We start from the raw sequence: 19,462 nt of genomic DNA, 5'->3' as shown, positions 1-19,462 counted from the left end.
AAAACCATCAGAATCAACTTTTTTTTTGGAACTCTGGACACTAACCAAAGGGGAGCAGCACCCAGGGGAACACTTGAGTAAAAACAGCTGAGGGCTTCCCTGGTGGCGCAGTGGTTGGGAGTCCGCCTGCCGACGTGGGGGACGCAGGTTCGTGCCCCGGTCTGGGAGGATCCCACATGCTGCGGAGCGGCTGGGCCCGTGGGCCGTGGCCACTGGGCCTGCGTGTCCAGAGCCTGTGCTCCGCAGTGGGAGAGGCCACCATGGTGGGAGGCCCGCGTACCGCAAAAAAAAAAAAAAAAAAAAAAAAACAGCTGAATCTTGGTAACAACAGTGAGCTCTTAGCATTTTATTTAACCTGCTTCCCAGCTCAGCGTTCACCTTGAAGATGACAGCCTGCGTTCCTGGTACCAGGACTGGTACTGGAAGAGGAGAGTGGACCCGATTCAGGAGGAACCATAACTATTTGGACCCTTCTGGTGGCTCCCCCGAAAGACCCGTCAGAAGGCTTGCCTGTACCTCCCCTAACTCGGGACTCTCCCAGGGCTAAAGTGGCCACCCGGGCAGTTTGTGGAAATCACTTACACAAAAATGTTTGCTGAGGCAATGGATGAACATTATAGTTGGGGCAAAAAATAGACTAACCAGAAAGCTTGGGAGAAGAGGCTGGGGAATGAGATGCTTTGGAAATGCTCCAACAAACTGCTCGAAATCTAGAGTGCTGCTCATGTGCCTGGGGCCGTGTACATGCTCAGGAAAGACCTGAGAAGGCCCTACACTCTCCCCATGCCCTGACCCCAGCTGACCTGCAGCTCTGCACAAGCTGGAGGTGAAAGGGGGAGGCAAGGGACAGCCCTGCTGTGTGTTGAGGGGGCCCTGACACACAGGGCCCGTCTGCAAAGACTGGTTTGTTTTTGTTTTTGTTCCAGGCATGTGAGAATCTCTGTCCAGTCACTTGCTGACCATTAAGCTAATGGGACAGAGATATCAGTGGCCACACAAGACAAAAACATATAGACTTTGCCTAATTCATCCAGAAAAGTCAAACAAACAGCAGCAATTACACCAAACCCTGGGGAGGGGAAGAATCTGATTAGAAGAGCACAGGAGTAAATCTTCATGGCCTTGGAGTAGGCAATGGTTTCTGAAATACAACAGAAGCATAAGCAACAAAAGAAAAATAAATAAACTGGACTTTGTCATACTTAAACTCTTTTGTGCGTTAAAGGACATTATCAAGCGAATGAAATGATAGCTCATGGGATGAGAAAAAATTTACAAATCATATATCTGATAAGGGTCTAGTGTCCAGAATATATAAAGAGCTCCTACAACTCAAAAACAAAAAGACAACCCAATTAAAACGTGGGCAAAGGATTTGAAGGACTTCTCCAAAAAAGATACAAAAATGGCTAATAGACACTTGAAAAGATGCTCAGTGTGATCGGTCATCAGGAAAACGCTAATCAAAACGACTTGGTACCACTTTACGTCCATCAGCTTGGTTGCGACCAAACAAATGGAAAAAGGAGTGTCGGCGAGGGCGTGGAGAACTCAGGACCCCCGTACGCTGCTGGTGGGAGTGTGAAATAGTGCAGCTGCTGTGGAGAACAGCTGGGCAGTTCCTCAAAGAGTTAAACATAGACTTACCATGGCATCCAGCAATGTTACTCCAAGAGAAATGAAAGCCTAGGCTCACGCAAAAACATGTACGTGAATATTCACAGCAGCGTTATTTACAATAGCCAAAATGTGGGAACAACCCAACTGTCCATCAGCTGACCAATGGATAAGCAAATGTGCTCCATCTACATACTGGGACACAATCAACCACAAAAAGGAATGAAGTGCTGACACAGGACACAGCACGGATGGACGTTGAAAACATGGTGTAAGTGGAAGAGGCCGGACAGAAAGGAACTGTCCAGAGCAGGCAAATCTGCAGAGACAGAAGGTAGGTTAGTGGTTGCCAGGGGCTGGGGGGTGGGGGAGTGACCGATGCATGGTGACAGGGTTTCTTTTTGTGGTCATGAGGATGCTCTGGCATTAGGTAGTGGAGAGGGTTAAAATACTAAAAACACTGAATTGTACACATTAAAATGGACATTATCATTTCAATTAAAAAAATTGACATCCGGTTCTGTGCATGTCAATGAGCAGGTGTAGTGCGCTAAAGCCTGAGAACCACTGCTTCAACTGCCAAAATCAAGACGTTTCATTGTTGTTAAGGATTTGATGCTCTAACCACTGCCAGGCAAACCTACCACCAGGGCGACTCACAAACCGTAAAGCGGGGGGCGCCCAAGGGGTGTTCGGCATGCAGCCCGGATGCCCACTGACCCTGAGATTTGGGAGGGGGAGAAAACCAGATAGAAGGGGTCGTGGGGAGAGAGCCAGCGTGCCTGCGCAGTCACTGCAGGATTTGAGGGCGAAGGCGCTCAGGGCCCAGCTGTGTTGCTGATGCCTCAGGATCGGCGTTTCATGCAGCAAATGTCAGTAACATCTGCTGGTGCTGGACACGCAATGCTGGAGCTCATGGCGGGGGAGCCGGGGCACAAGGACGACCGGCACTTCCAACACCGCGAGGCGGGCTCTGTGCAGAGGAGAGGCTGCCCCGAGGGCTTTGCAGGCTCGCTGGCCGGGCAGGAGGTCGGGGAAATCTGAGGAGGTTATGCTGAAAAGGAAGATCCTACTTTCCTAAATGCAGTCAGTTGTTCAGGTCGCGGGAACTTGTTGCAGAGATCCCCCAGGCTGCCGCTTTTCGTCAAAGACCCAGGGACAGCGGCTCGGGATTCCACATCAAGGACACCAGCGGCTCACAGCCGACCTCCTTCCCAGGCAGCTCAGAGGGGACTCAGCATCTGCCCAGGAGGCAGGCGGGGGTCCTCACAGGAGGCGCCCCACTCTCCGGAGCTGTGCGAGGCCACCGGGAAGGATGGAGCCCCCAGGGCAGGCTCACAAGTTTCTGGGCTGAGGCCGAGGTGTGCCCGAGGGAAAGTGCCACGTGACCTCACGTCTTTTTCCCGTAACTGTCAGAACCAGAGCTGACGGCAGCTTCTGCCTGGAATACCGTGAGGGGCAGAGACAAGTATGGAGTGGGAAAGCCCACCTTGCCTGCGCTAGACTGGGGTCCTCCACGTCTTCCTGTCCCCGTGGAGCCACGTGACAAGTCTGTAGCACAGGTTAATCAACTCCTTTTGTAGCCACATCAAATGTGTGCTTCGAATTCTTTGTAGGTAGGGATGACTGATCATTAAAATAACTGGGTAATCAGCCAGATCCTACAACTTTCCTGTAAAGGGTTTTCTTCCCCGGAATATACGTTTACAAATATAAACATAACTTACATGTTACTAAGTGTTTTTTTTTGTTGTTGTTGTTGTTTTGCGGTACGCGGGCCTCTCAGTGTTGTGGCCTCTCCCATTGCGGAGCACAGGCTCCGGACGCGCAGGCTCAGCGGCCATGGATCACGGTCCCAGACGCTCCACGGCACGTGGGATCTTCCCGGACCGGGGCACGAATCCGTGTCCCCTGCATCGGCAGGCGGACTCTCAACCACTGCGCCACCAGGGAAGCCCTACTAAATGTTTTTAAGTCAGGTTCTCTCTTAAGAGACTGACAGTCATTGCTGAGAGCCCTGAAGTGCATCCCTATCTTCTGTGTGGGGCATAAGAGGCATTCAAGTGCCGTGGATTTTAAGAAAAAACCTGACAGCTCAATAGAAAAAATGGGCAAATTGTCACAGAGTTTACAGTAAAGGGAAAACACAGACTTTAAATATATGAAAAGATGCTCCACTTCATTTCCTTTTTTTTTAAATTTATTAATTTATTTGGCTGCCTTGGGGGTTAGTTGTGGCACGTAGGATCTTTTGTTGTGGCAAGAAGGCTTTGTTGTGGCGCACGGGCTCTCTAGTTGTGGCACGCGGGTTTTCTCTCTCTCTAGTTGAGGAGCGCAGGCTCAGTAGTTGTGGCGCATGGGCTTAGTTGCTCCACGGCATGTGGGATCTTAGTTCCCCGACCAGGGATCGAACCCGCGTCCCCTGCATTGAAAGGCGGATTCTTGACCCCTGACCACCAGGGAAGTCCCTCCAGTTCGTTTCTAGTAGCAAAAATAAACATCTCAAATTACCACGTTGTAAGGTGGGAAGGTTTGATGACACACGTTATTGCCAAGGATATGGGGTCTCTTGGACGTGTTCATTTCTGGTAGATAGTAAACTGGTAAACCATCATGACAGGAGGTGGAGGGTTTGAACTAATCCTACAGGAAGCACCAATGTTTGCCCCTACACCCTAGTGAAAGGGTAAACTAGAAAAACATCTGCCTATGGGATAGGAGGATTACAAGATTTCTCTGCCTGGCTCTACAAGAATATGTGTCGAAAAGCCTACCTGCACAATGGATTTGAGGTTGAAACTTTTGTCTCTGAAACTCAAAGCTAGGAAATTATCCCCCGTGAAAGGTGGTCCCATGTTGGCCATATCCTGGAGACACACATAATCAACTGGGGTGACTCTGTCCCTGGGACACCTGGCAAGGCCCGGGACATTTTTGGTTGTCGTGACTGGGTGTGACTGGCATTGGTGGGAAGGAGCCAGGGGTGCCATGAAACCCTACAGCGCACGTGCAGGACACCCCAGAACAAGGGCAGACCCAGCCCAATGCCATCATCACCCCTGGTCTGGAGGGACGACTCGCCACTCAAGCCTCATAGCTTCCCGCTGATGAAGCCTCAACTGAGATGAATTTACAAACCGAAATTATAAAATACACAGGGCAAAATCCTACGGGAGCAAACACCAGCAGGCACAGGAATAATAGGATCAGGCTCCTGGGAATTTGAGATGATAGGATTATCAAAAATCTTTACAGACATCAAAGAAGGAATTAAAACCCCAGAGGAAGAAAGACATTATCACAAAGTCCAGGAGGATCTGAATAAGAAAGTAGTTTCCAGAGGTGAACAGATGAGACTGAAAGTAGAGTCTGTCAGGTTAGGGTCAGGGTGAGATCGGGTTGGGGTTAGGGTGAGGTCAGGCTGAGGTCAAGTTGGGTCAGGCTGAGGTCAGGTTGGGTCAGGCTGGGTCAGGTTGAGATCAGGTTGGGTCAGGTTAAGGTCAGGTTCGGTCAGGTTGGGTCAGGCTGAGGTCAGGTTGGGTCAGGCTGAGGTCAGGTTAGGTCAGGTCGGGTCAGGTTAGGTCAGCTTGAGGTCAGGTTGAGGTCAGGTTGGGTCAGCTTGAGGTCAGGTTGAGGTCAGGTTGGGTCAGGTTGGGTCAGGTTGAGGTCAGGTTGGGTCAGGTTGAGGTCAGGTTAGGTCAGCTTGAGGTCAGGTTGGGTCAGCTTGAGGTCAGGTTGGGTCAGGTGGAGGCATTCTCTCCCAGGAACCCTCCAAAAGGGGTCAATGGAAGACAGACATCACAGACAAGGACACATAAAGCAAGCAAAGGAGAAAGGAAAATGATCAATTCTGTTTACTAGGAATCCCAGAGAAGAGGTGAAAATAAACCAAGTGACGAAAATGTGGTGAAGATGGAAGACATCCAGCTGCAAAGGCTCAGTGACCAACAGGACGAGGAGATTCCATGCCTGGCGCTTTACAGGGAGACCTGGGGGCTTTAGTCCTCAAAAGGAATGTGTGCTGTGGGACTTGGCTTCGTAGCTACTCTAGGGAAAGACGCCACCGTGTCCGGCACAGCCTCCCTCCCGCTCTCTCAGCTCAAAGCCCCGTGACACTGTAACTGGGGCTGGACACACTCAGCGGTCACCGCAGAAAGGGCCAGGGGCCTGGTCCACTGCCTCCAAGGCAGCTGTGGCCGGAGGAGAGGGAGGCGTCTGCCCATCAAACTGTGCGCCCATCGGGTCCTGCCCCAGCTGGTACCCCCGCATTCCGTCCCTGGGTCCTTGGAGCTGTGGGCAGGAGGGAGGCTGGTTAGGGATGCGTCTCCTGGGGGGCCTGCAAGGGAGTGCGGCAGAGGGGCGTGTGTGAATGAAACTGAAAAGGGGGAAAAACACACATGATTAGGAAGGGGTTCCCAAATACCAGAAGGTCAACCCACAGTGGAGGAAATATTTATTCTGTAGCTGAATTTACCAATTTAGGCTTAAAAACATGAACTGGAACAGACTAAAACCTCTTTAGCAAAGATAAAGTTTTGGGTGTCACCAAGCGAAGTATTCTCTAGGAGAGATTTCTTTCCTTGTACAAAACAGACAGCTTCTTACTTGAAGAAGGTGACCTTTAAAATGAGACCCCTGGCTGTACGTGAAACAAGGGATCCATGCTGTTGGGCACTCCGCACCCCCTGTGGCCCCCACGTCCCCGGCCTGTGCACACACTGGTGGACTCCCAGCTGTCAGCACCTGTCTCTTTGCCGGACTCCCTCTGCCTGCCTACCCAGCACAGGCCACAGACGCTTGAGCCTTCGTGCTCCCCGGGGCAGCTCTTGCCATGGTGACATGAAGCCCCTGAGCCCCCGGTCCCGGGAGGGGCCTCAGTGTAGACTCCGGGGTAGGGGTGGGGTGTGGGGGTGTGGGTAGGGGTGGGGCGTGGGGGCGGGGCGTGGGGTGGGGTAGGGGGTGGGGCATGGGGTGGGCTGGGGACTGGGGGTGGGGACTGGGGTACAGGGTGGGGCGTGGGGTGGGCGGTAGGGTGGGGTAGGGGGTGGGGATGGGGATTGGGGACTGGGGTAGGGGTGGGGCATCGGAGTAGGGTGAGGCATGGGGGTAGGGTGGGGGGACCAGGCGCCCCGAGGGCACAGGAGGCCCCCAGATGCGTCCAAAAGGTGGGCGTTTGATCTCAGCTTAAAAGCCAGTGGCTTTAGGATCTAAAACATTATTTCACACCGTAAATGTTGCCAGATAGTGAATCCAGTGATTAAAGGCTCTGATAAACTGTTCCCTGCCTCAGTTCTGGTTCGGAATCTTTACTAGTTCAGTTCACACGCCACCTCCTCCCTCACCTCTTCTCACCGTCAGCCGCCCGGTGGTTTGCAGGAAAAGGGGGCTGTGACCTGGCCCGTCCACAAAGACCATTCCAGCCTCTCGGCTGGTCTCTCCTTCCAGGTACCTGCTTTGCTTTACAGCTGAAACGCTTAACCTCTGAGCTGACACAGGTTCACGAGAACGAACACATAAAACAGGCCATGTGACAGTATGGAAAAAGTGATCTAAATAAGAAATGCTTTTCTCCAACCAACCAACTAGCAGATGACTGTGGCTGAGCTAGTTTAAAATAAAAATGCATCTAACCTCCTGACAATAAAGAGAACACAGGTTAATATTTGGTGAGCCACTGCATTTTTTGTTTTTCAATTCTTATTGTCCTACCAAGACAAACATCATATGAATTAAGATAAAAATCATCTATGGGTTAAAAACAAAGATCCAAAGGCAAAGAACTAATTTTAAATAAAACATGATTCTTAGGAAATTTCAGCCTTAAAGATAAGTACTCTTAGGACCATTTCTATAATTTCTTTCCAGTTGTTAAACTCCAGTGTGCTCAACTATTTTGTTTCGAAATGCATTTATTTTCTATATGTCAAAGTTACACAAATTACAAAAGGCTTCTAAAGTGTGTGTATGAACAGAGCTCAGACTTGCTGATTAGATCCACTGTTCAGCCGTGTTGTTGACACAAAGATGGAGGATTATTTTTCAGTTATGACTTATGAGAACCACATATAATCTCCAAATCTGTGAGACACATAGACATTTGGTAACTAATAACTCTTATTCACAAAGCATGATGTATATATACAGCAGAGCTGCATATAATGCCCTGAAGATTTTTTTAAAATTAAACTTTCAATTTTGAGCTTGTAGAGATCCTTTTACCCAATTTGTCCAGTGGTAGCATCTCGCAAAACCGCAGGGTGCAGACACGGACACAGTCCAGACACAGAGCATCCATCACCACCACGGCCCCCCCCAACCCACCTCCAGCCCTCCCAGCCCCACCCTAACCCAGCCACCACTGGTCTGTTCTCTGTCCCTGTACTCCTGTCATCCTGAGAATGGTGTATAAAAGGACCCGCACTGTTATGTAACCTTTGAGGATTGGCTCTTTTCACTCAGCATAATTCTCTGAAGATTCACCGGGTTGTTGCTGTATCAACAGTTCACTCCACGAGCTCTCGTGGTGTGGATGCTCACAGCTCCTTAACCGCCCACGAGGTGAAGGACAGCTGGGTTACTTCTACGATTTGGCTGTTATGAGCAAAGCTGCTATGAACATTTCCATAAAGGTTTTTTCCCCTCTCTGGGTTAGATAGCCAGTGGAGCAAAAGTTTTTACTTTTGATAAAGTCTAATTTACATTTCTTTTTTTCCTCACTGTGCTTTTGGTATCAAGAATGATGTGCATGATCCAACATCCCCAAGATTTTCTGTTATTTTTCTAAAGTAAATCGTTTTACATGTTACGTTTAAGTTGGACTTAATTTGACTTAATTTTTGTATAAGGTGTGGGACTTAGGTGCTCAGCAGGAAAAGACATCTACACCAACTTCCCAGAAGTGGAAGCCCCCAAAGATTTTGAAAGCAAGCTATAAAATGTTCGCTAATCTTGTGACTTATAATAGAGTCATTTTGAAGAAATTCTGCCAGCTCTGGAAACAAGTTACAACAAAATAAAACCAATGTAATTTTTCCTCTAAAAATTTTACAATTTACTTAAATCATATGCATGGAGCATCTAGTGTGTCTTCATGTTCTAGGTGCTCAGTATCTTACAAATTTTTTGGAAGCTGCGTCTAAATATAAATATGTAAACAGATGTTTTAGGTGTCCATTGACTCTGATTTCTAGACAAATATTTTTTCTAAAATTATTCTTAGACGAGCAGTCACAGAAAGTGGCTCTAGTCTCCCCAGGATGACTCAGAATTTTAATAGCAATCTTCACCTACATTCTACCCAATTCTGAGGGAACATCCGGCCTTGGTTCTAGCAGCTTGTGACACCCGCCACCCACCTTGTACCGGTACCTGGTGGCAGTAATGTGCCAGTTCTCACTCAAACCCCTCTGTTCAACCTCTGCCTTTTGGGGATTTGAAATCAATAAGCCTAGACTGGGTTAATTTACCTCTAAGTGTTTATTAAGCTCAGATAGTTCTACTGAATAAATAGGAAAGAAATATCTGATCTGCTCAGAGCGTGGACATGAACACGCCCAGCATATCTTGTAGGTTCGTACAGCTAAACGCTTTCTCTTTCTACTGCAATCACACTTCAGCACCTGGGACCACTTCTTCCCATTGAAGAACCGTTTCTCACCAGAAGCGGCTCATTTCTGATGGGAACAGGCCAGGTCCAACGTGAGATCAGACACCATGTGCCAGAAAGCAAAGCAGAGCTCCAGTGTGAAAGGGCATGTGTCAAAGGTCGAGGGTGGCACAGTCCTTCAGGCAGACTTTGAAAGTCTAAACACATAGTGACTGGACTTAAAACACGAGCAGTAAAGCCCTCGAGTCTATGGTACATACAGTCTACACAGTGACAAAGAGAGGAAGAAAGAGGAAAAACACTCACCGTCGGAAAACAAGACATCTGCACGGTGCTGGCTACCAGGTCATCGAGAGGGGGGCGGGCTTCACGACGGGTGCGAACCATGTCCACCCCTAATCCTGTAGCCGAACTTGGTGCCAAGGGTCTGGGCTGTGGTGAAGGTGCAGCGGTCAGAGTCTCCAGCAGCCGTCCAGCTCTGCCCTGGGCAAGGACGAGCTCCAACAGGTGTCCAGACCCAAGTCCCTGTGTCTGGAGGATACGGGAAGAGGGAGAGACAACTGGGGTCTTCAGAGTCAATGACCAGGGAAAATAAAAGGTGGGAGGGATGTTCTAGAATGTGGGGTAAAGGAGATCAAGAGACATAACCAAATGAAGTACATAAACCTTGATTAGATTTTATCCAAAAAACCTACAAAACACAGTTTTGGGACAACTGGGGAAATCTGAATTTGGACCTGATATATTCATTATTGTTAACTTTCTTAGGTGTTACAGTGGAATTTGGTTACAGAAGAGAATGACCTTATTTTTAGTAGATGCATGCTTAACTATTCAGGGATAATTGTCTTGGTTTCTGTAAACTACTTCCAAATGGTTCATACATTTCATATATATATGGACACACACACATATGTATACACACATTTCATATATATATATATATATATATATATACTTCCACACAGATGGCTAGGTTTTCACTGTACTACTCTTTCAACTTCTTTGTACGTTTGAAATTTTTCACTTAAAAAGAGCTAGGAAAGGGGCTTCCCTGGTGGTGCAGTGGTTGAGAATCCACCTGCCAATGCAGCAGACACGGGCTCGAGACCTGGTCCAGGAAGATCCCACATGCTGCGGAGCAACAAAGCCCATGCGCCACAACTACTGAGCCCACGAGCCACAACTACTGAAGCCCGCACACCTAGAGCCCGTGCTCCGCAACAAGAGAAGCCACTGCAGTGAGAAGCCCGCGCACCGCAACGAAGAGTAGCCCCTGCTCGCCGTAACCAGAGAAAGCCCGCGTGCAGCAATGAAGACCCAACGCAGCCAAAAATAAAATAAAATAAATACATTTTAAAAAGGAGCTAGGAAAAAGCAGCCCCCTGCCAAAACCAACAAAACGTAATTCTAATGACATTACTTTTCTCCTCACAAAGCAGGACGTAGAACAACATACACCTCCATTTTTATTTATGGAAACATTAATAATGATTATGCTGTGTCAGCTAGTCTGGGCCACGGGGTGCCCAGATATTTGGTCAAACACTTTTCCAGGTGTTTCCACCGAGGCGTTTTTGAATGAGATTAACATCTAATCTGTAGAGTAAAGCAGACTGCCCTCCCTGACGTGGGTGTCTTACATCTTATGTCTTAGCATGAAGGTTTTTAAAGATAAGAACCCTGCTATGTGGCCAAGCCCGCTGCCTCTCAGCCCTGCGAGGTCCCTGCTCCACCGACGCCTGACGCCGGGACCCTGCTTCTGCTGCTGGTGGCGCTTCTGGGCTGGCAGCTTACATCGGCTGTGGGTCACCCCACCTTCCTTTCCCTTCCTGGCGTCTGCCAACTGCGCTAGGACAGAGCCTGCACACCCTCCGACACAGAGGCCCCGGTCAAGGACTCAGCTTTGCTTGTGTGGATCTGCCTTTGTGCTGTTTCAGTCAGAACCATCACTCAGAACCGACCACACTGGTCTTGACCACATGGGCCAAATGACTCTCTTACATATATTGACTTGTCCATTATTCATTCACTTTTACAGCACACTTTGACCTACTCCTAATGGCTCCTGTCCGTCCATGGGGATTTCCGTGAAAGTTTGTTTCTTTTAAGGTATGGTGGCCACAGATCTGGGTTTTGTTCTATAAACTCGTCCTTACTAATTTCTCACTTTGCAGACATCACTTACACCGTGGGTGTCGAAAGAAAAACAATTAGAATCACAATGGAAATTCCCAAGGACCGTAACAGTCACATCCAACTGGAGCAGGAGAGAGTTAGGTTACGTGGTGAGACAGCCTCAGTTCATTATAAGCTTGAGAAACACTGAGAAAAGTCATACAACATCCTTCCCGGCCAGTGTTTGAGGGAAATCAGGCCTATGCCTGCTCCACCAACGGGGAGGTGCCAGCTGGCAGGAGAGCAGGTGAGGTGGAACCGTCCCAGCTCTTGCAGGGCCGGCACGTGCTGCGATGAGGGGACAAGCCAAGACCGTATTTCTTTGAAAACAACACACATAAATGTGTGAACACCTCGTAAGCCTGCCAGGTGCTGCACACAGCGAGATTCCCGCATGTAGGCGGGAAAACCCGGGACGGAGCCAGAAGCCAGGTGGCCGGGCCAGTTACTTAAAAGTTACTTAAAATCTCTCAGGGTCTCAGGGTCCGGTTGGTGAATCAAGGGATTGGATGAGATGATCCCTAGGCCTCTTCCAGACTCAAGGTCCATAAATACCAGATAAGAGTGGAAAAGATGGAAAGCCTGGCCTCTTGGGAAAAAGCAAAAGAGAGCGGGAAGATGGAGGGGGCGTGTAGCAGCAACACCTGAAGAAGAGAGAGACCTGGGCAGGTGGGGGACACCTGGGGGAAGGTGGACACAGTTCCACCGGGGGGCTAGCACCCTCGACCACCAGCCCAACTTTCAGTCCGTGTCCTGGGATGAAATGATGTTTCCCCTGTGGCCTCTGTGTCCTGGGATAAGGCAGCCCCGAGGAGAATGAGGTCGGCTGGGGCCTGGGGCACCCAGGGGACAAGGATGGGATGGGACAGTGGACACAGGCTCTCTGGGGGCCCCGAGTTCTTCATTTTGCCACCACCCCACTCTTCTCTACTCAGAGCTCCTCGTGGCCATCTCTCTTCGTCTCTGTCTCTTTCTCTCTTTGTCTCTGTCTTTCTCGCTTTGTCTCTTTCTCGCTTTGTCTCTGTCTTTCTCGCTTTGTCTCTGTCTCTGACTCTGTCTTTCTCTCTCTCTGTCTTTCTCTCTCTGTCTCCGTCTCTCTCCTTCCTCCCCAGCACAGCCTCAGGCTCCGGGGAGCTGTCCGGCGGGGACAGGCGTCCGAGCGGCCAGCCCACCCGCTGGTTCTTTCCCCAAAGCTCTATCCTCCTCCCTCTTGTGCATTAACCTCTGAGGAAATCGCTGTTTTCAGGTGTCCACATGTTGAGACTCTTTAGGCGATGGTTTTAATTCGATGAGCCCATTCTCCCCGGGGGCGTCTGGGCCACACGCAGGACCCTCTTACCGTGGGCTGGGTTCCCCGCGTCGGGGCTCACCCCAGGGAGCCCTCTTCCAGAGCTGCTATCTCCCAGGCCGTCTGCCGGGGCTTCTCCAACCCCTGAAACGACAGGTCGGCCCTCCTTTAGGGCGCTGTGTCCGGACCTTGGCTGGTCATGGACTCCTTACAGAATCCAGGCAGCACGGTTCACTGCCTCGTAAAGTACACGGTCAGTCTGGGGTTCTGAGGACCCTCTGAAATCTGCCGTGGTCACAGGGCCCCACGATCCCAGGGGAATGTTTATGTTTATTCCAATTACCCACTTAGTGACACCGTGATGGTTATTGTACTTTTCCCCAATCAGCGTTCTCACTCGCGTCTCCAAGGTGTGCAGATGCTCTGAGTGCAGGGCTTTGACAAGACAAATGGAAACATAATCGCTTCTCAGAACTCGTTCCCTTCTTACCTCCTCTCGGTCTCCCATCAGTGACCTAGACAGACACTCGGCGTATCGCTCTATAAATGTAGGATCTGTCATCTCCAGGCTCAAACGCCAGGCCCCTGAGCACGTCTTCCCTGTTTCAGGGCGAGGGTTCTTTCTGGAGGCCAGTGTGCATCCTGTGTCCTCACCCCGCCTCACCCGCCCCCCCCAGTTATTCCCTCTTCCAAGCCCCCCGTGGGCTCTTTCTAATCAGCAGAAGAACAATTCACAGATGGACACCCCTGCCCCCAGCACAGCCGCTTCTGGCCCTCGCTGCTGGGCGAGAGTCTGCACCACGCGCACCTGCCCCCGCCCCCCAGAGCGCACGGCGGGTGAGCAGCGCGTCCCTCTGGAAGCCTCTGCTCTCTGGGCCCACCTGGGGCTTCCCGGCTCTCCCCGCTGCCCCCACAGGCCCGACGCCCTCCTGGACGACCGTGAGCTATGCCCTTGCACGTTGTAAATGAGCTGGCCCCGAGTGGAGGAGCCGCCAGAGCAAAAGCCCAGGGGTCACCAGGGCTCAGGCCACCTGCCCACCGCTCTCGGCCGCCCGGAGCCCAGCTGACCCCTGTGTGCACTGCAGCACCTGCCCGTGGCCCAGGCCTCTGGGCGCGCTCAGGCCCCGGGCTCTGTTGCGTGATTCACAGGACGAACGGTCACTTCAGAGGCGGCCCGGGCCTCACCCTCAGCAGGGTTAGGGTCTCTGGATCCTCAGCACAAACCTCCTTACGGGCTTCAGTGCATCTCCTTGTGCCATGAGCCTATGGGCTGGAAGAGCGTCTTGTGTTCCAGGACAACCGTAACTGCTAAGTCTGCTTCAGTGCGTAGCTGAGAGGATTATAATTAGTACATCTGTATGCAGATGTCCGTTACATCCATTTTTTTCTCTGAAATAGCTATTTGCATAGGTGCTTTTGCTTCTGGAGCCCAGAGGAGAGGGGCTTCCACCCAGCCTCGGAGCTGCGGCACCAGCGGGGAGAAGGGAGTTGCCCCATCCCTTACGCGTGGTTTCCTGGTTTCCAGCCTGTGATTTGGAGGAAACATCGCCCCGTGGGAGGGGTTCACACTGGCATTCTGTCTCTCTGCAGCATTTCCCAAATCCATCCTGAGCATCTCTCGGGGACGATGAATGCACCCTCAGTGTGTCAAGGGGCTCCCAGTGGGTTCGTCCCCACCCCTATCAATTTCTAAACCCACATAATAAAAGCTCTTGAATGGTCTAAAATAGACCCCGAAGTTTGAGAGCCGCTGTCCTGAGCTAGCGAGGCCCCTGGCCCTGCCCCGCTGGTGGGGGCCTGAGCTCTCGCTGGGCCCCGGGGGGCTTCCTGAGCTAAGAGCCTGAGCCTGCGGTCCAGCCTGGCCCTGGACACCGACCCCAGAGCAGATGTTTGTATAGGACGGAGCTACTGAAACTGCAGTGAATGGAAAGATGATGGTTTGAAATTCTCGTGGGTCACGGCCGCTACCCGCTACCGCCCTCTGCCCATCACACAGGGGGTCGGGGGGGGGCATCCCTGTGTGGACCAGTATCCCCAGCACCTGAGAGGAGGGGCTGCAGCTCGAGGGCACAGGGCTGGCCCAGACCAGCCCCCAGACCCTCCAACTCCAGCTCCGGGGCCCCTGGACGCTCTGGAGCCTTAAGTGAGGGTCCCCAGGCTGGTCCCCAGAAGGAGGCTCAAGGCCTCCACTGCATCCCCATAAAAGACCAGAGGCCCCCAGTGATCCCAGTAAGAGCAGGCGGCCTCCTCACAGGCTCCAAACATCAGATCTCAGCTCCCTGAGCAGGAAGTGAACAAAGCAAAGTTTCTAGATAATTGAATTTTTACTTTTTAGTCAGGACAATTCTTAATTGGTAATTCCTTCTTCAAATCGATTTTATTAAACAAGTAATTAATCGTTCCCACACCTTCTGCAACAGGACGTGATGCACGTAACTGGACGTCCGTGTGAGCCCCTGCGAGGCTGAGGGACACCGCTGTGCTGTCTCCTTCTCCAGGGAGTCCCGACAGCAGGGGACTCCTGTGCACCCCGAGCCCCTCACGGAAGGAGCAGTGCACCTCAGGAGAGGGGGTGCTGCCTACTCTGCAGAAATAAGTCTTCGATCCAAGTCTGAAGCGACTGCCTTACTGCGAAGACCTCACGCACCAGAAATTCTCTCTCCGGTTCAGCCGCGGTGTTTCTGCAAAATATCAGAAACAACCCAACTAACTGCCCACACAGAGGAGAGTGACCGAGTAACTACCGTGGTCCACACCGTGAGGGACCAGCAGCTGCAAAGAGAACGAGGACGATGTCTGCAGCCGGGCGTGATGCCTTCCGGGACGTGTGTTCAAAGGCACATCGGGAGACGCACAGGCTAGTGAGACCGAGGCATATAACGTAACACGCACAGGGCCTGCCTGGGCAGGAGACATTTAGGAAGAATAAGCAGAAACCACAGGGACTGGTCCCCGGCTGGGCAGGTGGGGAGGACAGGGCGGAGGCCTCCCCTGAGCTCCCAGAGCCACACGCTCCACGTTCCCTTTGCCACCAACGACCAACAGTCAGGTGGGAGAGAAAACAGTAAGAGCCTCACAGCAGGGGTGGGAGGAGGACACGAACCGCCCGAGAAGCCTTGGGAAACAGCACTGATGGCTGTGAGGCCACAGACAAAAGAGCTGGGCGTGAAAGGCTGTGTCGAGTAGGTAAACTCTCAGGCTGAGAACATCCTTCTGAAGGGCCAGCAACTCGACATGCAAAGAAAAACTGGAACTTGCAGACTCAGGAGATGAAGGAGAAACACAACCGAGACGTGGGGGGGATCCGAGAGTCCTGGAGCGCAAGTGAGAACGGGCGACGCCGGAACGGGCTTCAGCGCGGTCACCGTGCAGGACCAGGGTTGATTCCCTGGTTTCACTGTGTTTTTGCAGAAGATCTTAACATGAGGGGAAGCTCGGTGGGGATACAGGAAAACTCTGTGCTAATTTTTCAGCTTTTCTGGAAGTTTAAAATAGTTCAAATAAGAAGGGTTTTTTTTAATCTAATTTTTTCTGTTTAAACCCTGAGGCACTGGAATGAAAAGCACCTTGAGTCTGAATTTGATGAGTTTCACTTAAGCCTTCACACCCCCTCCCCAGGTATCAGCGCTGGGATTTCCTCAAAGGCAAAACCTCCAGACGCTCAGCCCACTTCTAGTGTGGCCTATCAAATCCTAACAACGCTTTCTGCAGAAATCAGAAACCATCCTAAAATTCACAAGAAACACCAGAGACTCTGAACAGCCAATCTTACAAAAGAAGAGCAAAGTTGGAGGTCTCACACTCCAATTTCAGAACATACCACAAAACTGCAGTAACTAAGAGTGTGGTCCTGGCACATGGACATAATCGAGAACCCAAAACAAAGCCTCACAATCACAGTCAGTTGATTTGGACATGGGTGCCGGGTCCACTCAATGTGCAAAGGACAGTCTTGTTAACAAACAGTGTTGGGAACACTGGACAGTCACGTGCCAAAGGATGAACTTGAACCCCTACCTTACACCACATGTAACACTTCACTCAAAATGGGTCAGTGATCTAAGTTTAAGAGCTAAAACTATAAAAATTAAATAAGAATGGGGTCAAATCTTCACGATCTTAAATCTGGCAATGCTTAAATATGACACAAAAAACATACACAATAAAATCTAAAAATAGATCAATTGGACTTGATTAAAATTAGACTTTGGTGCATTGAAAGACTCTATCAGCAGAGTGAAAAGACAACCCACAGAACCGGAGAAAATATTTGCAAATCACATACCTCATCAGGGTTTAATATCGAGAATATATAAAGAGTTCTTACAATTAAACAACAAAAAGATAAAAAATCCAGTTTTAAAATGGGCAAAGCCCTTGAATAGACATTTCTCCAAAGAAGGCAAACAGCCAAAAAGCACATGAAAAGATGCCACACATCCTTAGTCCCTGGGGAAATGCAAACCAAACCCACAGTGAGATTCTATGGGGATGACTTTAGTCAGACAGACAGACAGTGGTAAGCACTGACTGGAATGTGGAGAAATTGGACGCCCACACAGCGCTGGTGGGAATGTAAAACTGTGCAGCCTCGGTGGAAAACAGTTTGATGGTTTCTCAATCAGTGGAAAACAGTTTGATGGTTTCTCAAAAAAGTAAACACAGAATTACCATATGACCCGGCAATTCCACTCCTAAGTATATAACAAAATAATCGAAAGAAGGGACTCCAACAGTTATATGTCAGCCAATGTTTGCAGCAGCATTATTCCCAATAGCCAAATTGGGAGCAACCCTCAACAGATGAACAAATAAACAATGTGGTCCATCCATGCGAGGGGATATTTCTCAGCCACAGAAAACATGAAGTACTGACACCTGCTACAACATGGATGAGTCTTGAAATCATTGTGCTAAGCGAAACAAGCCAGACTCAAAAGGACCAATATTGTATGAAACAGCTAGAAGAGGCAAATTTGTATAGACAGAAAGTAGATTAGAAGTTACCAGGGGATGGGGTTTCCCTGGTGGCGCAGTGGTTAAGAGTCTGCCTGCCAATGCAGGGGACACGGGTTCGAGCCCTGGTCCGGGAAGATCCCACATTCTGTGGAGCAACTAAGCCCATGTGCCACAACTATTGATCCTGCCCTCTAGAGCCCACGAGCCACAACTACTGAAGCCCACACGCCTAGAGCCCGTGCTCCGCAACGAGAGAAGCCACCTTGATGAAAAGCCCACTCACCGCAACTAGAGAAACCTGCACACAGCAATGAAGACCCGACGCAACCAAAAATAAATAAAATAAAAATAAATTTAAAAAAAAAAGAAGTTACCAGGGGCTGAAGAAGGGAAATAGGGAATTATTGCTTAATGGGCACAGGGTCTGTTTGGGGTGATGAAAAAATTCTGAAAATAGTGGTGATGGTCACACAACATGGTGAGTGTAGTTAATGCCACAATAGTACAATTTAAAATGGTTTAAACAGCCAAGTCTACGTTTTACATGGTGGGGAGCCTCCAGCTGTGGCCTGAGCTGACTCGTGACCCCGACCGGTGACACAGCCCCGATGCAGCCCCACCAGAGCAGGTAGCAGTCGCCAGCTGCACAGTGCCTGTGTAGACCATGTGCTCAGCGTGGTACCCGGGGTGGACTCACATCCGTGAGTCATGGGACCTGGGGTGTGTATGCAGGAGCCCTCCCCATCTGCTCACAACGCTGTGGCCTGAGTCCCAGCTGTACCCGATTGGCCACCAAGGAAGTTCCCAGGACAGTGAGGCCAAGTGTCCTGCCCTAGGGCAGGTGCCCGGGACAGCCAGGTGGTGCCGGCGGAGGAGCCGTCCCAGGTGGCCACGGCCTGCGTTGTCCTGCCCAGCGTCCCTCTGCCGGCTTCTCCCATAGCCAGTGCCCTGTGGGCATGTGGCCTCTTCCGCTGGCCTCCCCACGTGGCCACTGCCCCTCGCTGGCCTCGAGTCCAGGGCGTCTCACCTACACCCCCCTCTGCCATGGCTGTGACCTCTCTGCTCTTCTTACTTTGCCTCTTTCATCTCTTGAGTATTTGCAGATGCCTCAGTTTCTTGTTTGACACACGTTCGCTGAGGTGCTATACCGCCAGGCACCGGGCTGGGCCCTGGGCTCCGAGGGGCTGGACCGAGAGTCACAGGTGATCCCAGCAGCCTGGCCAGACCTCGGGCTGCTGGACGCCCACCTCTGCTCCCTGGGAGCGGCTCACCCTGAAAGCGGCACGCAGAGCGCCACGCCAGCCTTCTGGAGTCTTCAGGACGAGGTTCTGTCTGGGGACACAGAGGCTCTGCAGGTTTGGGCGGGTTCAGCATCGCACGTCCCCAGAGGTGACGACTTAGCTGCCCTGACAGCAACCCGCATTCTCCGTGATGAGGACCCTTAGGAGGTGCCTGCGCAGCCCTTAAGCGATTTTGTGGGGGAGCCCCCGCTGTGACTTCAGCCTTCAGAAAACAACATCTTTAGAAGAAATGCTGCTTCCTGTCAGCGATGGGAAGACGTCTTCCCCCTTCTCCTTTATCCACAGCTGCTACAGATAAAAATGGGTCAAAATAAGTAAAAACTGACATCCTGCTCCTGCAGAGTCACAAGGGCTCCCTGCCACGTGGAGGCCCCCTGCCACGTGGAGGCCCCCTGCCACGTGGAGGCCCCCTGCCATGTGGAGGCCCCGTGCGCCCCCCTTCAATGGGGCGCCAGCCATGAGGCTCCTGAAGGGACCAGGCATCAGTCAGTGATAGGAGATCCCTTCCTGGGA

At 51.0% G+C, this 19,462-nt stretch overlaps 1 protein-coding gene across 3 annotated transcripts in view; it reads right to left on the bottom strand.

Moving 5' to 3' along the window:
* Positions 1 to 19,462, bottom strand: part of KCNG2 (potassium voltage-gated channel modifier subfamily G member 2) — a 75,415-nt gene that overhangs the window by 36,409 nt on the left and 19,544 nt on the right. The window contains exons 2-4 of one of the 3 annotated variants that reach the window (XR_014017300.1): positions 12,741 to 12,833; positions 9,530 to 9,754; positions 3,818 to 4,098 (exon numbers count right to left, since the gene is read on the bottom strand). Coding sequence is in view for 2 of the 3 variants with exons in the window: in XM_081252252.1 (XP_081108378.1) it covers positions 9,530 to 9,610 (81 nt within the window). In the remaining variant the exon portion in view is untranslated. Of the gene's footprint in view, positions 1 to 3,817; positions 4,099 to 9,529; positions 9,755 to 12,740; positions 12,834 to 19,462 lie in introns of those variants that run through there. The other 2 variants (XM_081252252.1, XM_081252253.1) reach the window with 2 other exon arrangements.

Source organism: Mesoplodon bidens (assembly GCF_964165515.1).
Source record: "Mesoplodon bidens genome assembly, chromosome: 13".
Taxonomy (NCBI): Eukaryota; Metazoa; Chordata; class Mammalia; order Artiodactyla; family Ziphiidae; genus Mesoplodon; species Mesoplodon bidens.
The sequence above is the reverse complement of the archived record's forward strand: the minus strand, read 5'-3'. Positions and strand labels throughout refer to the sequence as shown.